The 16,429-nt window shown below is 39.5% G+C and overlaps 1 protein-coding gene across 4 annotated transcripts in view; it reads right to left on the bottom strand.

The window, feature by feature from the left end:
* Positions 1-16,429, bottom strand: part of LOC145345100 (ensconsin-like) — a 126,760-nt gene that overhangs the window by 53,983 nt on the left and 56,348 nt on the right. For 3 of the 4 annotated variants that reach the window (XM_080192705.1, XM_080192702.1, XM_080192704.1), the window contains exons 2-6: positions 12,845-12,943; positions 6,119-6,193; positions 4,878-5,041; positions 4,232-4,349; positions 1,321-1,431 (exon numbers count right to left, since the gene is read on the bottom strand). In XM_080192705.1, coding sequence (XP_080048831.1) covers positions 1,321-1,431; positions 4,232-4,349; positions 4,878-5,041; positions 6,119-6,193; positions 12,845-12,943 — 567 coding nt within the window. Of the gene's footprint in view, positions 1-1,320; positions 1,432-4,231; positions 4,350-4,877; positions 5,042-6,118; positions 6,194-12,844; positions 12,944-14,993; positions 15,087-16,429 lie in introns of those variants that run through there. The other variant, XM_080192706.1, reaches the window with a different exon arrangement.

Here is a 16,429-nt window from a genome sequence, read left to right as displayed (position 1 = left end):
GACCAATTCTACTTTTGGTAAGAGCAACACTTATTCTGCTGCGCATCAGAGTGTAAACACCTTCAGGTACTAGCAGTATAAAAACCCAAATGTTAGACGTTTTTGTTTAGTCAAGTGATTCAGAAAAACTTATTACATTGAAAGTTGAACATTGTTCCTTCATAAATCTAAAGTTACTTGGCTATAAAGATAAAAATTGAGTTTCAATTTATAGGAGGATGACACTGGCAATAGAAATTTAAAATTTCATGATTTTAATTCTGCTTCTCCAAATAAAATTAAGTCGTTCTCAAAGTAAATTCAATATACAAGATCAAAACATAAATGCAAAAGGAAGTGCTTCCCAAACAGTTTCACAATTAAATTTGTGACACAGCCAATGAGCGTTTGCAGACAAATGTAAAATTCATTCTTTTTTTTGAAGAAAGAAAGACCTTGTTTAGATTCTGAGTAGGACTTTTCTGGCGCTGACGCAGAGCATGGCTTACAAGGTTGGTTAAGAAAGGGTGCAATCCTTTGCCTGAGAGCTGTTCAAAAATCAAATATGCTGTTAACTTGTCTCTTCTATTCTCTCAACTATCCTTCCCTTCCCTTTAGGTTATCTCACGGCCCCAAGTCTCCAGGTAACTTTCATTAATAAAAACATACTTCCCAGAATGGCAAAGGATTGGGAGAACAGTGAATATGAAATGCAGTGGTGTATCAAAAGCTAGTTCTCTGGAAAATCTTTTGGAAGGCTCAAGAGATTTTTGTTCAAAACAGTAAATTGCAACAAAACATGGCATTTCTAAGCTTGCAAAAGAGAAATCATTTAACTGCTAGCATAAAGAACTAAAGCTGTAAAGATCATACATATTTCATAATATTGACCTGATGCTTTTTTGGGAGGTTGGGATGGGGAAAACACAAATTAATGGATCTTTTATGGAATAAAATAGAAACAAATACATTAAAATGGATAAACAAAGAAGATGCAAGGATGTGAAACAGGGATGGAGGTATAATCAAACTTTAGATTTGAAGAATGATATATCATGTTACATTCATTTTAACATTTCCAGAATGTTTACTCCCCCACAAACTACTTGGGCAATAGGAAAACAAGAGTATCTAGTTTCCACACATCAACATACAATAGTTTTATAAAAATGAAGTTTTAAAAATTGAAGAAATATTTTAATATTAAGCCAATGGCTACTAAATAGTCTAGAGCTTTTCTGAAAAAAAATGATTATATTATATCCCCACCTAAAAGAAACTTAGCTTTTGTATTTCTTCATATAAATGCTTAAGATGGAAAACATTAGGCTGAGACGGTACCTCTGTCTGGAGAGTTTAATAATGTTGCTGATGAGGATGACAGTCGCTTGCTAATGACAGGATCAGCATGTTTCGCAAGGTTCATTGTGGAAACTGATCGCCTATCGACATCTAAAACAAATGGAAATATTTGCAGTTGACTGCCTGCTCACAGCATGAAGCTTTCTTTGCTAATATTAAGGCTTGAAAGACCAACTGCAATATTTCAAATCTACGGTTAAAAGTTAGGAAAGTTATGAAGCATGCTTCTGTACATAAACTGCAGGATTAAACAGCATTGCCCATTTTTGTAATATGCAGAAATGGTTTAATTGAACTTCTCTCTTTAAAAAGAGAGCTAAAGCAAAGATTAAATTTGACAATCCAGATTAATGCTGAAACATAGCTGGTTGAATGGCCCATATCAATTGAGAAAAAAAAAACTTTAAAGTCTGTTGCAGTTCTAAAGGATTAAAGCTCTGGTTAGGTCACATTTGTTTAAGTTTAGTTTATTTATTAGTGTTACAAGTAGGCTTATATTAACACTGCAATGAAGTCACAAAATCCCCTAGCCACCACACTAGTGTACCTGTTCGAGTACACTGGGGGAGAATTTAGCATGGCCAATGCAACTAACCAGCACATCTTTCGAACTGTGGAAGGAAATCCACACAGATAGTGACCCGGGTTTGATTCCCAATTGGGAATCAAACCCGGGTCCCTGGCGCTGTGAGGCAGCAGTGCTAACCACTCTGCCACGCTCCCACATTTGAGTAATGTCAGTTCTGGGTACCACCACATTTCACAAAGGAAAGTACTAATCTTAGATTCAGTGTAGAATGTCATTTGGGCTGAAAGGGTTAAATTATAAAAAGGATGTATTCCCAAATTTAAAAAGGTATATTTGAGGGAATTAAAATGTTTGAAAGATGTAATGGGGTTCAGATAGGAAATATTTCCTTTTGGCGGAGGAAGCCAGAGCAAGGGGAGATAGTATTAAAATTAGACGTCGGACGATCAAGGTTGATGACAGGAAGCACTTTTCCACACAATGGTAGTCAAAATCTGGAACATTCTTCCTCCAAAACACCTTCAATGATAGGTCAATTGAAATTTTCAAAATTGAAACTGATAGCTTTATTAGGCAAAAGCAGTTAAGTGGCGTGCAATGAAGCTAGGTAAAATGGAGTTAAGATATAGATCAGCTATAATCAGATTAATGGCAGAACAAGCTTGGCAAGCTGAATGACCTCTTGTAAATATACTCCTTTGAAATCAGCAACAGTCAACTTTCAAGGATAAAATATGAATACTCCATTCATCTAGAAGGTGGAAATTTTAGATGTTGCCCATTAAAAGGACATTTGATATTCTCGGTGCCTCATCTCAAATCTGCTCATTATTTTATTTCTATAAGAACAGAAGAAATAGGAGCAGGAGTAGGCCACCTAGCTCTTCGAGCCTGCCCCGCCATTCAATAAGGTCATGGCTGATCTGAAGTGGATCAGTTCCACTTTCCCGCTTTCTCCCCATAACCCTTAATTCCCTTGTCTATCAGAAACCTATCTACCCGTGATAGAAATATATTCAGCGAGGTAGCCTCCACCACTTCAACGGGCAGAGAATTCTAGAGATTCACCACCCTTTGAGTGAAGAAGTTCCTCCTCAACTCTGATCTAAACTGTCCCCCCCCCTTATCTTGAGCCTGTGCCCTCTAGTTCTGCTATCCTTTCTAAGCGGGAAGAATCTCTCTACCTCTACTCTATATATCCCCTTCATTATCTTATACGTCTCTATAACATCCCCCCCTCAGCCTTCTAAACTCCAATAAGTACAGACCCAGTCTATTCAGTTTCTCTTCATAGGCTAACCCCCTCATCTCTGGTATCAGCCTAGTGTACCTTCTCTGCACTCTGACTTTCTCCTGCACTTCTACTTTCATTTTAATGTACTGCAAATTCAATTACATCAGGGAATTAAATTGTTGTAATATATTATTAGTTTCTGAATATCAGAAAGCACTGCCTAACTCTACAAATTAATTTATAAAAAAGCATGAGTTGGAGATTTATGAAACTATACAAAACAGCAATATATTAAGTGCTAAAACGTAGAACATGTAAAAAAAAAGTTAATGGTTTGACTATTTAGAAAGGGACACAAGTCCTACAACCAACTGTGAAAGTTACATAAGGGGGAATATCAGATTATTTCTGTACCAGCTTTGGGAGCACAACCCTTATTTCTTAAATGGTACTCAAGGCCTGCTAAATCAAGATAGGAAAGTGAAGATTCAACAAAATCACCTGGACAAGAAAGGAATAGATGCCAAACAATGAAATGCCAGTAAATAAACCAAAACATGCTGAAATCGGTCTAAATTAAAATAATACCGGAGAAATGACTAACAGTTGAAGACATTAAGATGAGGAGAATGAGATTTAACATGAAAATGAATTTCTTTTAAAAAGGTTTTAGTCATCACACCAACACCATTAAGCAACAATATTAAAATTTGAATATCCAAGACTCTCAATTACTGTAGAAAGAGAAAATCTTCTCAAAGGAATATTAATTACTGCACTAGTTAGTTTCCTTGGAGTTAGCTTCCATGTCACCCAAAGAAACACAAATGAATTACAAAATCTCTTTCAACAAGGCACTGATTCTATTGTTATCAAGTACAAACAAATTTATATATTTTTGTCCCAACATTTCAAAAAAATTGCTTTATAGTACTTTCTTTTCCAGGAACATATGGCAGAAAACTTAAGTGTTTCAACAAGATTTTTTTCCCCCACAATGGAACATTTCTCATTCAGATGATTGCACAAAACTGGATATGATACTCAGGACATGCCGTGTTTTAACTAGATCTGGTCATCAACTGCAATTACACTTTTTTTTAAGCCATAGGTCCTATAACATGTACCATCTCTGTTGATGATTGCACTGTTTTGTAGGGCTCCACCCCATGACCATCTATTGGACTTCTGTTTTATTCTCTGACTTCTCTCAATTGTGCGACGTACAACTGCTTCATGTCGTTCCTTCAAGAAGAAAAGCTTGCATTAACTCAAAGTACTTATCAAAAATGTTCTACAGAATAAATTGCTCAGCACATTAATAGAAATGAGATATGCTTCCAGTACAAAACAATTTTTGTATTTGGTCAAGATCCAAATATAGCTGCATTTGATTATACACAAATGCAATAGAGCTACATAATAAACCATTTACAGGAACATTTACAGTTCTGAAATAGATTTAGCCTATAACGGTTATTCACTTTCCCTTCTTCAGTTCATGTTTCCCACTTTGATATCTTAGTCAAATAACGTACGACACATGGTACATGAACCAATGGGTCATGCCATTTCCCAAGGCCCATCAGGAAAGTATACCAATTTTGAAGGTAAAGAATGACCATTTTGTAAAATCAGAATACAGAAATTGCAAACAAAAAAATCAGCTTGCCTTTTTAAAATTAAAGGACGTAGTTGAAAATGAAAGAAAGGGAGAAGGATGCACAATGCTCGATTTTCCAAATTTATTGTACTTATCGACAAAAAACATACTTTTTCTTCTTGAAGTCTTTGCTTCCGTTTTCCTTCTACAGCTGCACGCCGTCTTTCCTCCTTTAGCCTCTGTTCTTCAATTTTCTTCTTGCGTTCTTCAAGTTGTTTTTCATAATGCTGTCTTGCTTTTTCCTCTTTTTCAAGCAACAGTTGTTCCCTTGCAGCTAAACAATAAAATAAAATTGTTAACGCAAGTGTGACAACTGATTTGAAGTCAAACAAACTCAAATCACAGGAGTAAAATTGCAAATTTCTTGCAATATTAAAAGTTCAAAATCCCTAAGTTATACACTTTAAACTGCAAGGTCAATGGTGCAGCAAATTTGAAATGTCAACAATGTATTGGCTGCCTGGTGGTCTCAAGTCACTAAATTATATACATGCTGGAATGCTAATAAATGGAAAGTTTTTTTTCCCAGAAGTAGGAATAGGTCAGAAAAACATCATGTAATTCTTTGCTTAGATTAGGCATTTATCATGGCAGTAATTCTACCTTGCTCTCACTGTACTCTAATTTTTGAATTGTTAATCCAATCTCTTCCGAAATATTGGACTAAAATTTACCTGTAAAACTAACAATTATACTAAGAGCATGCAACATTATTTTAAAGAAACTTCAGGCAAACAGGTGCGCAGTTAAATACAAAAGGTCAGAAGTTGCCATTTGAGACATATTGCTTCTCCATCAAACCGACTGGCTTTCCCATTAAAATGTATGGTCTAAACTTGCTACAAGGTTAGGGTCTGACCATTTTAAAGTACTCTTTTTGAAGAGATGGTGCATTAAGCTTTAGTTAATGCCAAAGAACTTCTCTTGCACTAGGAATTAACTTTCATAGGTGTGGATTTTCATTCCTTTAGCTTCTAATGGATGTCATTATTTTATAATTGAAATTTTTAAACACTGTCTTCGTTTACCTCTCTCTCTTAATTCAATGCTTACTCCCCTCTGTTTTGCTTTTGTATCTGATGTGATACTAAATTAACTATTCTAACTTTTCTCGGTTCAAATGCCATGCTTTAATCTGCGTGAATGTTTGATAAGATACCATTATACCTCTTCACAAAACAGACGATGATGACTAGTCCAATAAATGGCAGGTGCTGTTCATTCAGATTGTCACAAGCATCGATCCAATATTGCTGACGCAGCATTAGCAAATACTTAAGGTAATACAATCCAGATTCCCAATATCCCTTGTGAAAGAAATGATTCCAAATGTTAGAAAGTATTTTCTTACCTTGCTGCTTTTGTCGTATCTCCCTGCGTTCCTTGGCGAGTCTTTGTTTGTCATCGACACGAAGCACAGGAAGATCTGCAACAAAGCAACATTTTTATTCCAGATGTAAACCCAAGGTCAGTGAAAAGTTAATCTCTTTTATTTGAAAATGTTCAGAAAATTACAGCTCAGAAACAGGCCTTTTGGCCCTTCTTGTCTGTGCCGAACCATTTTTTGCCTAGTCCCACTGACCTACACTTGAACCATATCCCTCCACACCCCTCTCATCCATGTACCCGTCCAAGTTTAAGAATTATACATGGCAGATCACAATATTAACTCTTTTGTTGGTATTTATTGTATATAAAATGAGACTGCTAGGTCATTCAGCCCATCATATCTCGGCTTGTTTTTGACTCAATCCTATTCTCTCATCACTTCAATATTTCTATTTAATGAGCTAGTATCTAACTCCTTTTAAAGTAATTTATGGATTTAGGTTGAGAATGCTAGATTCTACAAGATGATTAGAGGTTTAGTTAGGGTGGACAGTGATAGCCTTTTCCCTCGGATGGAGAAAGCTAGCATGAGGGGACATAGCTTTAAATTAAGGGGTGGTAGTTACAGGACGGATGTCAGAGGTAGGTTCTTTACCCCGAGGGTGGTAAGGGTATGGAATGCCCTGGAATGCAGCTGTAGATGCGCCAAGTTTGGGGGCGTTTAAGAGGTCCGTGGATAGGTTTATGGATGGAAAGGGAATGGTTTAGGTTAGAGGGTCATTGCTTTTTTCTTAGTTGGTCGGCGCAACATCGAGGGCCGAAGGGCCTGTTCTGCGCTGTAACGTTCTACGTTCTAACCATCTTCTGTAAAAATACTATACATAGATACCATTCTTTCACTGGTCACTGGATAGAGAGTGCACATTGCTGGAGAAGATTACCCTAAAACCAATTATGCCTTCTAACTGATTCCTCCACATGTCTAAAGAACCTCTGGACCCAGATAGCACTCCTTACCCTGGCACTTGGAAGACAACACACCACTAGTGAATTTTCCATTACCAATGTCTCTGACTCTGCAGTATTGCTTATGACTTTAATTCCTCTAACTGGCAAAAAATTTCTTAGTATAAGAAATTCTTAAGAGGCCTCAGGTTGATTAATATGTGAAATACTATCATTAGCAAATCTTCCATGCCCAAACACTCACCATCCTATTCAAGAATGTGGTGAACCACATCCTCTTCCTCTCTCTGGGATAATTACCTCTTATGCACTGTCAGAACATTTCATTCTTCCAAATGTTTGCTCTTTGAGCTCAACATTAATCTGGTACAGGATACTTTACCGCCTTGGACACTCAGCATCCAGAAACTGCCACAATATGCAAATCTTGCACATCAGACTTAACTGTCCTTCCACTAAAAAGGATGGAATCAACGCACTGAAACTCTCAAAAGTAATTTCAAGTCAACTACCCTTTGGTGCTAAAGTCCAGCTGAGACTAGACTCCCTTTAGCAAAGATGCAGAATAATATGTATTGCAGTGTGTAGATAGCCCGACTAGAGAGGGGGCTATACTGGATTTAGTTCTGGGCAATGAGCCGGGTCAGGTGGTTGAGGTTGTAGTAGGTGAACATGTGGCTAATAGTGACCACAACTCTGTCTACTTTAGGGTACAAATGGAAAAAGATGAGTGCTGTCCTAAGGGAAGGGTGCTAAATTGGGGGAAGGCTAGATACAGCCGGATTAGGCAGGAACTTAGGGATACAGACTGGGATAGGCTGTTGGAGGGCAAGTCCACGTTAGGCATGTGGGAGTCTTTCAAGGGAAAACTGAAATGGGTGCAGGAAAGGTATGTGCCGGTTAGGAGGAAGGATAGGAAAGGTAGGATTAGAGAGCCGTAGATTACTAGAGATGTTGAGGACCTGGTCGGGAAGAAACGAGAGGCGTACGTTAAGTCTAAGCAACTGGGAACGGAGAGAGCGTTGGAGGAGTACAGGGAGAGTAGGAGAGATCTCAAAAGGGGAGTTAGGAGGGCAAAGAGGGGGCATGAAATGGCTTTGGCAGGTAGGATTAAGGAAAATCCAAAGGTGTTTTACTCCTACGTTAAGAACAGAAGGGTGGCTAGGGAAAAAAAAAAATCGATCCCCTCAGGGAGAGGAGGGGAATTGTGCTTGGAGTCCGAGGGAATGGGGGAGATCCTGAATGAATACTTTGCGTCTGTATTCACGAAGGAGAGGGGCTTAATGTCTGGTACGGTCTTCGAGGGAGCTGTAGACCAATTGAAGGGACTATCGATTACGAGGGAAGCAGCGTTAGGGCTTTTAGGTAGCATTAAAACTGATAAATCTCTGGGACCTGATGGCATTTATCCTAGGCTGCTTAGGGAGGCGAGAGATGAGATTGCTGGACCTCTGACGGAAATCTTTGTCTCTTCTTTGGACACAGGTGAGGTCCCAGAGGACTGGAGGATAGCAAACGTGGTACCGTTGTTTAAAAAGGGTAGGAGGGATAACCCGGGTAACTATAGGCCGCTAAGTTTGATGTCAGTGGTAGGCAAGTTGATGGAGAGGATTCTTAGGGATAGGATGTATGAGCACTTAGAGCGTTGCGATCTGATTAAGGATATGCAGCATGGATTTGTAAAGGGGAAGTCTTGCCTTACGAATCTGGTAGAATTTTTTGAGGAGGTGACAAAAACGGTCGACGAAGGACGAGCCATTGATGTTGTCTATATGGATTTCAGTAAGGTGTTTGACAAAGTCCTTCATGGTAGGTTGGTAGAAAAGATTAAGGCTCATGGGATTCAAGGCCAGGTATCTAGATGGGTTGAGAACTGGCTTGCTAAGAGGAGACAGAGTAGTAGTGGAAGGGTCCTTTTCTAGCTGGAGGTCTGTCACTAGTGGTGTGCCGCAGGGCTCAGTACTGGGACCTCTTCTCTTTGTAGTATATATAAATGACTTGGAAGAGGGAGTAAGTGGTGTGATCAGCAAATTTGCAGATGACACTAAGATGGCTGGATTGGCAGGCAGTGAGGAGCAGTGTCTGGCAATACAACGGGATATTGATAGGCTGGTATATTGGGCAGATATATGGCAAATGGCGTTTAATCCGGATAAATGTGAGGTGATGCATTTTGGCCGGAATAATGTAGGGGGGAGTTATATGATAAAGGGTGAGCCTATAAAGAGTATAGAAATGCAGCGAGACCTGGGGGTGCAAGTGCACAAGTCTTTGAAGGTGGCAGTACAAGTGGAGAAGGTTGAAGAAAGCCTATGGTATGTTAGCCTTTATAGGAAGGGGTATAGAGTATAAGAGCTGGAGTCTAATGTTGCAGTTGTATAGAACGTTGGTTAGGCCGCATTTGGAGTACTGCGTCCAGTTCTGGTCGCCTTACTACTGGAAGGACGTGGAGACTCTGGAGAGAGAGTGCAGAGGAGGTTTACTAGGATGTTGCCTGGTATGGAAGGACCGGGTTATGAGGAAAGATTGAGCAAATTGGGGCTCTTTTCCCTTGAAAGACGGCAACTGAGGGGGGATCTAATAGAGGTATATAAGATTATGAAGGGTATAGACAGAGTAAACAGAGGTAAGCTTTCTCCTATGTTAGAGGCACACAGTACGAGGGGCCATGGGCTTAAGGTGAGGCGGGAGAGGTATAACACAGATATTGGAGGGAGGCTTTTCACACAGAGGGTAGTGGGGGTATGGAATGTTCTGCCAAGTAAGGTGGTGGAGGCAGGCACGCTGGAGTTGTTTAAGAGTAACTTAGACAGGCACATGAGTGGGTTGGAGATGGGAGGATATAGGAGATTGTTTTAATTAAGGTTCACTAGCATTGGGACATCCCTGGTAATGTAAAAGGATGTGGTATGAAAATAATGTTTTTCTCTTTTAATTCACAGGTTTTAAGTCGGTCTGTCTTGTTGTTCAACGAGGGGCACACACGCGATGGGTCGTACTTGGGCTGCTCTTGAATGTTCGAGAGTGGCCTAGTGCTTCATGTCGTTAGGGTGTGCTTAAACTGGACCAGATGCTGGACAACACAACAGCTCAGTGGCTATCACTGTTTGCTGTGCAGACACATGGATTTGGGCCAGTGTCTGTGGGAGTTTGCACATTCTCCCCGTGCTTGCGTGGGTTTTCTCCGGGTGCTCCGGTTTCTTCCCACACCACGAAGATGTGCTATTAGGCTGACTCGAAGTAATAAATTGTCCCTAAATTAGTTTCCCTCAATGTGGAATGCCATAAAACAATAGATAAGGATCATGGGTGGAGGGGGGGACTGGTAATGTTAAAATGGCGGCGCGGGCTCGTTGGGCCGAAAGGCCTGTTTCCCAGGCTGTTTTTGTTCTTTGTTCTCTTTGTAATACACATACAAGTGGTGTTCACGAGGGATTCTTTGAATTACATTTATAGTGCTAAGCAAAGGCAATATCAGATTATATCAGATTATAATAAGAGAGGGGATTAAGGGTTATGGGGCGAGGGCGGGAATGTGGAACTGAGCCACGACAGATCAGCCATGATCTTACTGAATGGCGGGGCAGGCTCGAAGGGCTGGATGGCCTACTCCTGCTCCTATTTCTTATGTTCTTATGTTCTGATGTTGTCTATCTAGAACTACAACAGTGTTGAATACAGGGTTTTAAGGAAAACACGGGCAAAGGAAGGTATCCACTGATGGTTGTCCGTGTAGGGTTAAGTGATTAGAGGGAGAAATATATGAACCTTCAAAAGTACAGAACAAGACGGAGGATGAAAGCAAATGTTCTTAGCATACTTCTGGTTATTGGGAGAGTGTTCACCAAGATAATGAAGGATGTAAGTGAAATCTGTCAATGTGATGAAAATACAAATGCACTCTTAAATAACTGATTACTATTAAAATAAAAAAGTATAGGAGAAAATGGCGACACATAACCCAGTAGAATCCAGGAGACTTCAATCAATAACCATTTAGATTCTTGATGCAGGAGGTGCAAAACAAGGGAAAATAAAACAAATGAACAGTATGCATATTCCATGACTGGCTCTAAATAAATAAGGATGAAGCTGAAGAGTTTGAATAGTATTGCTAAAAAAAAGACACATGTTTTCTTACATTCATCAGGAAATTCACAAAAATACCAAATATAAAGGGAAGGAAAATTTATACTTCCATGATTTCAAGAGAAGTGTGCCGATTGGTTGGTGATTGGTGTTTGGTGTTCTGTCAGTTAATGCATCAGTTAACTGATGCATTCTCTATGGTAACATCTCTACCAGAATTTACTTGCCAACCAATCAGCACTCTCTTCAAGAATAAATAGTTGTTTCCTTTGCATTTAGTATTCTTTCTAATTGTCCTGATGAGTGCAAGGTGAAAAGCTTCAACAGTGTTTTTAATTAGCAATACTGAAGTTCTGTACACCAAACAACTAGTCTTACTAGTTTCAACAATCAATGTGAAAAAAAACAACGGAAAGCACCAAATCAAGGATGATGTTCAAGGGCTAATATTATAGTGATATACTAGATAAATACATGGAAAGAGTTGTTAAGACCCAGGCCAAAAAGTCCAAGACATTTTATAAAGATAGCCTAGACTTTACTCAGATTTTACATTTGGATTTGGCAAGAGTGAGTGTAAGGTTTTTCACTCCAGACATGATTCAAGTAACCCACTAGGAAGCTTTTATCAAACAAAAATTTATTTAAGAGCACTTAAAATATTAAAAAAACTTAGTATAACTTTTACCAATTACAAGAATCAAGCATGATACAGTATAAACCTTAACGGTAAGCTATGATGTTCCAAGTCAAAGAAACATCCCCAAATATACACCACTTTCTAGACTTGCCATAAAAAAAGCAAGTATGCTCACATGATGCTGAGTTTTCAGCTTTTTAAACATCACTGGTCCTTTGCATGTTAGATCAAGTCTGAGATTTTCCAGTCCTATAAGTTTTCAAAAAGCCTCTGAATAGAGAGAGACAGAAGCACACAGCCTTCTTCCACCAGTTTTTAATGGCAGCTAAACCAAAACTACAAAAAAGTGGGACTTTTCTGTGGAAAAACAACTGTCCCCAAGCATCACCTGACCTGTCAATCATAACTGTCCCCAAATCAAGCTCCAATTTTCTTCCCATCATGTGGCTGATCAGGAATTTCTACCACACTTACCACTTGCCATTGGCATCTGTTGGAAGGATTTGCAAGTTGACACTCAACCTGTTTGGCCATGTTATGAATGTGAACACGCCTTCCAATTCTGGAGTAGGACTTGAACCCAGAACATCTGGCCGAGGCAGGGACACCATCCACTGCACCACAAGACCACCTTCCCCAAATCAAGCTACACTCAGCAATCCTCAAAAGGATCATAAGATCCCAGAACACTGCACAAGTCCAGATTAAAATTAAACATCGTCATTCATACTGCCTCAGTGACAATACAGGACACTGGTTACAGACAAAACAATGCCAATAAAATGCTAGGAGCTGCTTGAAAAACCTGCAAAGAAGCATGATTACAATACATTTCACAAAGCCACAGTATCATCACAAAGTAAATATGATAAAATATTTCAAAATAAACTACATGAATAGGGCTGGGAGACGAGCTCAAAAAACAAAATGAAACTATTTAAAAAGGGAACTAAAACAATATCTACAATGAAAATATGTGGTGAAAATTTGATTTTAAGTTTTGTCTTTACAAAGGAAACAAGTACAAAAAAACGGACAATTTAAACCACATACCTTGTTTGATTCCAGAGTTCACACTTTGCCCAGTAGTAGAAATTGAATGACTGCTTAACTGGCCTTTTCTGTCCTCCACTTTCACTTGTGCCTCAGAAGCTAGCAGAGTGAAACAGAGAAACAAAGTTTAGTGTAAGCAAATCAGATGACTGCACTGCTTGCTCAGAATACCAATGTACAATATTTTGGAATAAATAGAGGTTTAATTCCTTACTACATTAGCTGGAGAGGCAGAGCAGCATGTGTAATGCAGTAAAAGGAATGGAAGATATATAGCAAGTCATTGCTGGCTGACATACTTCATAGCAACCAGCTGACTAGAAGTATATACAACGTTCTTGAGTGTCCTTCACCTACAGAAGTACCATGGTTTGAAAATTCTATGTGGATGGGAAGAAAAGCAGCAAGGTGAATGTCACACCCTAAAGTTAAGAACACCATATTAAAACCATGCACAAGCTACCTAGTAGCGAAAGCACACATACACGCCAGTCTTCACCACGTATATTGAGCTTTCCACCCATTGGCATAGGAGTTACTATCATCTAGTCAAATAATTGAGAAGATGGAACTAGCACGTCTAATCCAGGTAGACAGAGCAGAACTCAAATTAGACAGTACTTTCTTCACATTGTCCAGTGCACAAAATCTTCAGGCAGAAAACTTGAAGCTGTTGGTTTCTAAAAGAAATGGATGGTTTGTAATGAAATTTCCTCCTAGCTGCCACCACCTTCTTCACCACCACCACACCCTCTTCTCGACTGTCATCATAGAGTGATGTTTTGTTTTATGGATTTTAATTATAATAGACATGCAGATACTTGTAAATGCAGCAACTGACTTTGACAATTTTCATCCCTGTATTTGTGGAATTACTTAAGCTTGGATGAGTTGGAATTGAGTTTTACTTAATGCTTTTCAGAAACTTAAAGATTCAGGAAACGCCAAAATGCCAATCAATAACAAAAATCAGGTGTCAAATAACATGTTGCCAGCTTGCAATGCAGAGATCTCAAGAATAATAAAAACAAATGTTCAAGAGGAATGCTATTAGTGCAAATGCTCATTTTCTTCAGTACTCCACCTCCACAAACACCTTTAATCTTGTAAATCATTACTTACGCTAAGTTAATTAACTTTTGGTAACATGCAGCTTAGATTCTACAAAACCTACGTTCCACCTCATTCCAACTCCAAGTCTGTAGCAGAAGCTTCAAAGAAATTGATAACTTAATGTTGGCTCATATGTGCACTCTAGTACAAAACATCTTTCAATCCTTTTATTTTCTAACTAAACCAGTAATTACTCCATGGCAATGACAAGATCATTCAACGCAATAAGTGTTCAAGTTGGCCGAGTTCTTAGACAGGGTATACAACATTACACCAGTGATTACGTGGGTTGACATCAAGGCCGCATTCGACCGAGTGTGGCAAAGAGCCCAAGCAAAACTGAAATCAATGGATATCAGAGGGCAAACTCTCCACTGGTTGGAGTCATATCTGATACACAGGAAGATGTTTGTGGTTGTGGAGGGCCAGTCATCTCAGCTCCAGGACATCATTACCGTGAGGGACTCCTGCAGTGTCCTATGCTCAACAATCTTTAGCTGCTTCATCAACGACCTTCCCTTCATCATAAGGTCAGAAGTGGGGATGCTTGCCGATGATTGCACAATGTTCAGCACCATTCGCAACTCCTCAGATACTAAAGCAGTCCATGTTCAAATACAACAAGATCTGGACAATATCAAGGCTTGGGTGACAAATGGCAAGTAACATTCACGCCACACAAATGCCAGACACCAATCATCACCAATAAGAGACACTCTAACCACCGCCCCTTGACATTCAACGGTGTAACCATCACTGAATCTGCCACTGTCAACATCCTTGGGGTTACCATTGACCAGAAATTCAACCAGACTCACCACTTAAACACAGTGGCTACAAGAGCAAGTCAGAGGTTGTGAATACTGCGGCGAGTGACTCACCTCCTGACTCCCCAGAGCCTATCCATCATTTACAAGGCACAAGTCAGGAGTGTGATGGAATACTCCTCACTTGCCTGGATGGGTGCAGCTCCAACAACACATAAGCTTGACATCATCTAGGACAAAGCAGCCTGCTTGATTGGCATCACACCTACCAATATTCAATCCCTCCATCACCCACGCTCAGTAGTAGTATATACAATCTGCACTGCAGCAATTCACCAAAGATCCTTAGCACCTTCCAAACCCATGACCACTTCCATCTAGAAGGACAAGGGCAGCAGATAAATGGGGACACCACCACCTGCACGTTCCCCTCCAAACTGGGCCAAAATCCTGGAATCGCTAACGGCATTGTGGGTCAACCACAGAACATGGACTGCAGCGATTCAAGAAGGCAGCGACGACCATGTCCCATGAATAAATAAAAAGTTTTGAAGCATTCTGAGTCTGTTAAATGCGGACAGCACAACAGCACAGTAGTTAGCACTGTTGCCTCAACGCCAGGGATCAATTCTGGCCTCAGGTCACTGTGTGGAATTTGCATATTCTCCCGGTGCCTGTGTGGGTTTCCTCTGGGTAATCTGTTTCCTTCCAAAGATGTGTGGGTTAGGTTGATTGGCCATGCTAAATTGACTCTAGTGTTAAGGGGATTAGCAGGGTAAATGGGTGGGGTTACAGGAATAGTAACATGGGAAGGATGGTGGTTGGTGCAGGCTCAATGGGCCAAATGGCCTCCTTCTGTATTGTAGGGATTCTATGAAATGTGCTATATTAAAAAAACCCAAAAATGCTGGAAACAAAAGCAATTCATTGAATCAAAAAGCATATATGGAGAGATGATCGGCCATGATTGTAAAGGGGAGGCTTGAAGGGTTCAATGGCTGATTCCTTAACAGTAGCAGTGAAAAACATTTTCTTATTCAAGTTTCATAACCTTTGATATATTTACCCAACAAAAACCTGTGCCTGCAAAGCTCCAATTGTCCTAGCATTCTCAGACTTTTGGGGATAGAATTTCAAATTTCTATTCCCTTCAGCATAAAAAAGTACTTGATTTTGCTCCTCAGTGGTTTGGTTCCAATTTTATCATAGAATTGTTGTCACTGTGGCACAGGAGGCCTATTCGTCATTGGGTCCATACAAGGTTATGTTCTTTGTTTTCAATTTCCCTACAAGAGGACATAGTTTCTCAGTATTTATCGCATTCAATCCTTTAAAAATTTTAAAGGTCTCAATTAGTGCACCACAATTGATCAAGAATACAAGTTTACGTATATGTAACCTGACTTCAATTTAGTGTTCTAGACTTCAGTATTATACTGAGCAGTGCCCAAACAGAATGCAGCACTTGCAATGGGAGCTAACCAAGAGAACAGAGAGAGAAAAAAAGTAGTACAGGCTCTAGAAATTATATCAGGAATAAAGGGGTCCTGAAAGACAGGACTAGCCAACATATATTTTCAAAAATTAAAACAGAACTGCCAAGCAGTTAAAGAGAAGGTAATCTAATGCCTATGGGAGATAAACTTTGGAAGCTTTAATAAAAAAAGCTACACTTCAAAATACCAGTTTGGTCATTAAAGGCACT

Source organism: Carcharhinus amblyrhynchos, chromosome 7, assembly GCF_965287045.1.
Source record: "Carcharhinus amblyrhynchos chromosome 7, sCarAmb.v2.hapA, whole genome shotgun sequence".
In the NCBI taxonomy this organism is placed as follows: domain Eukaryota; kingdom Metazoa; phylum Chordata; class Chondrichthyes; order Carcharhiniformes; family Carcharhinidae; genus Carcharhinus; species Carcharhinus amblyrhynchos.
Note: the sequence above shows the minus strand (reverse complement) of the source record. Positions and strands in the feature narration are given on the sequence as shown.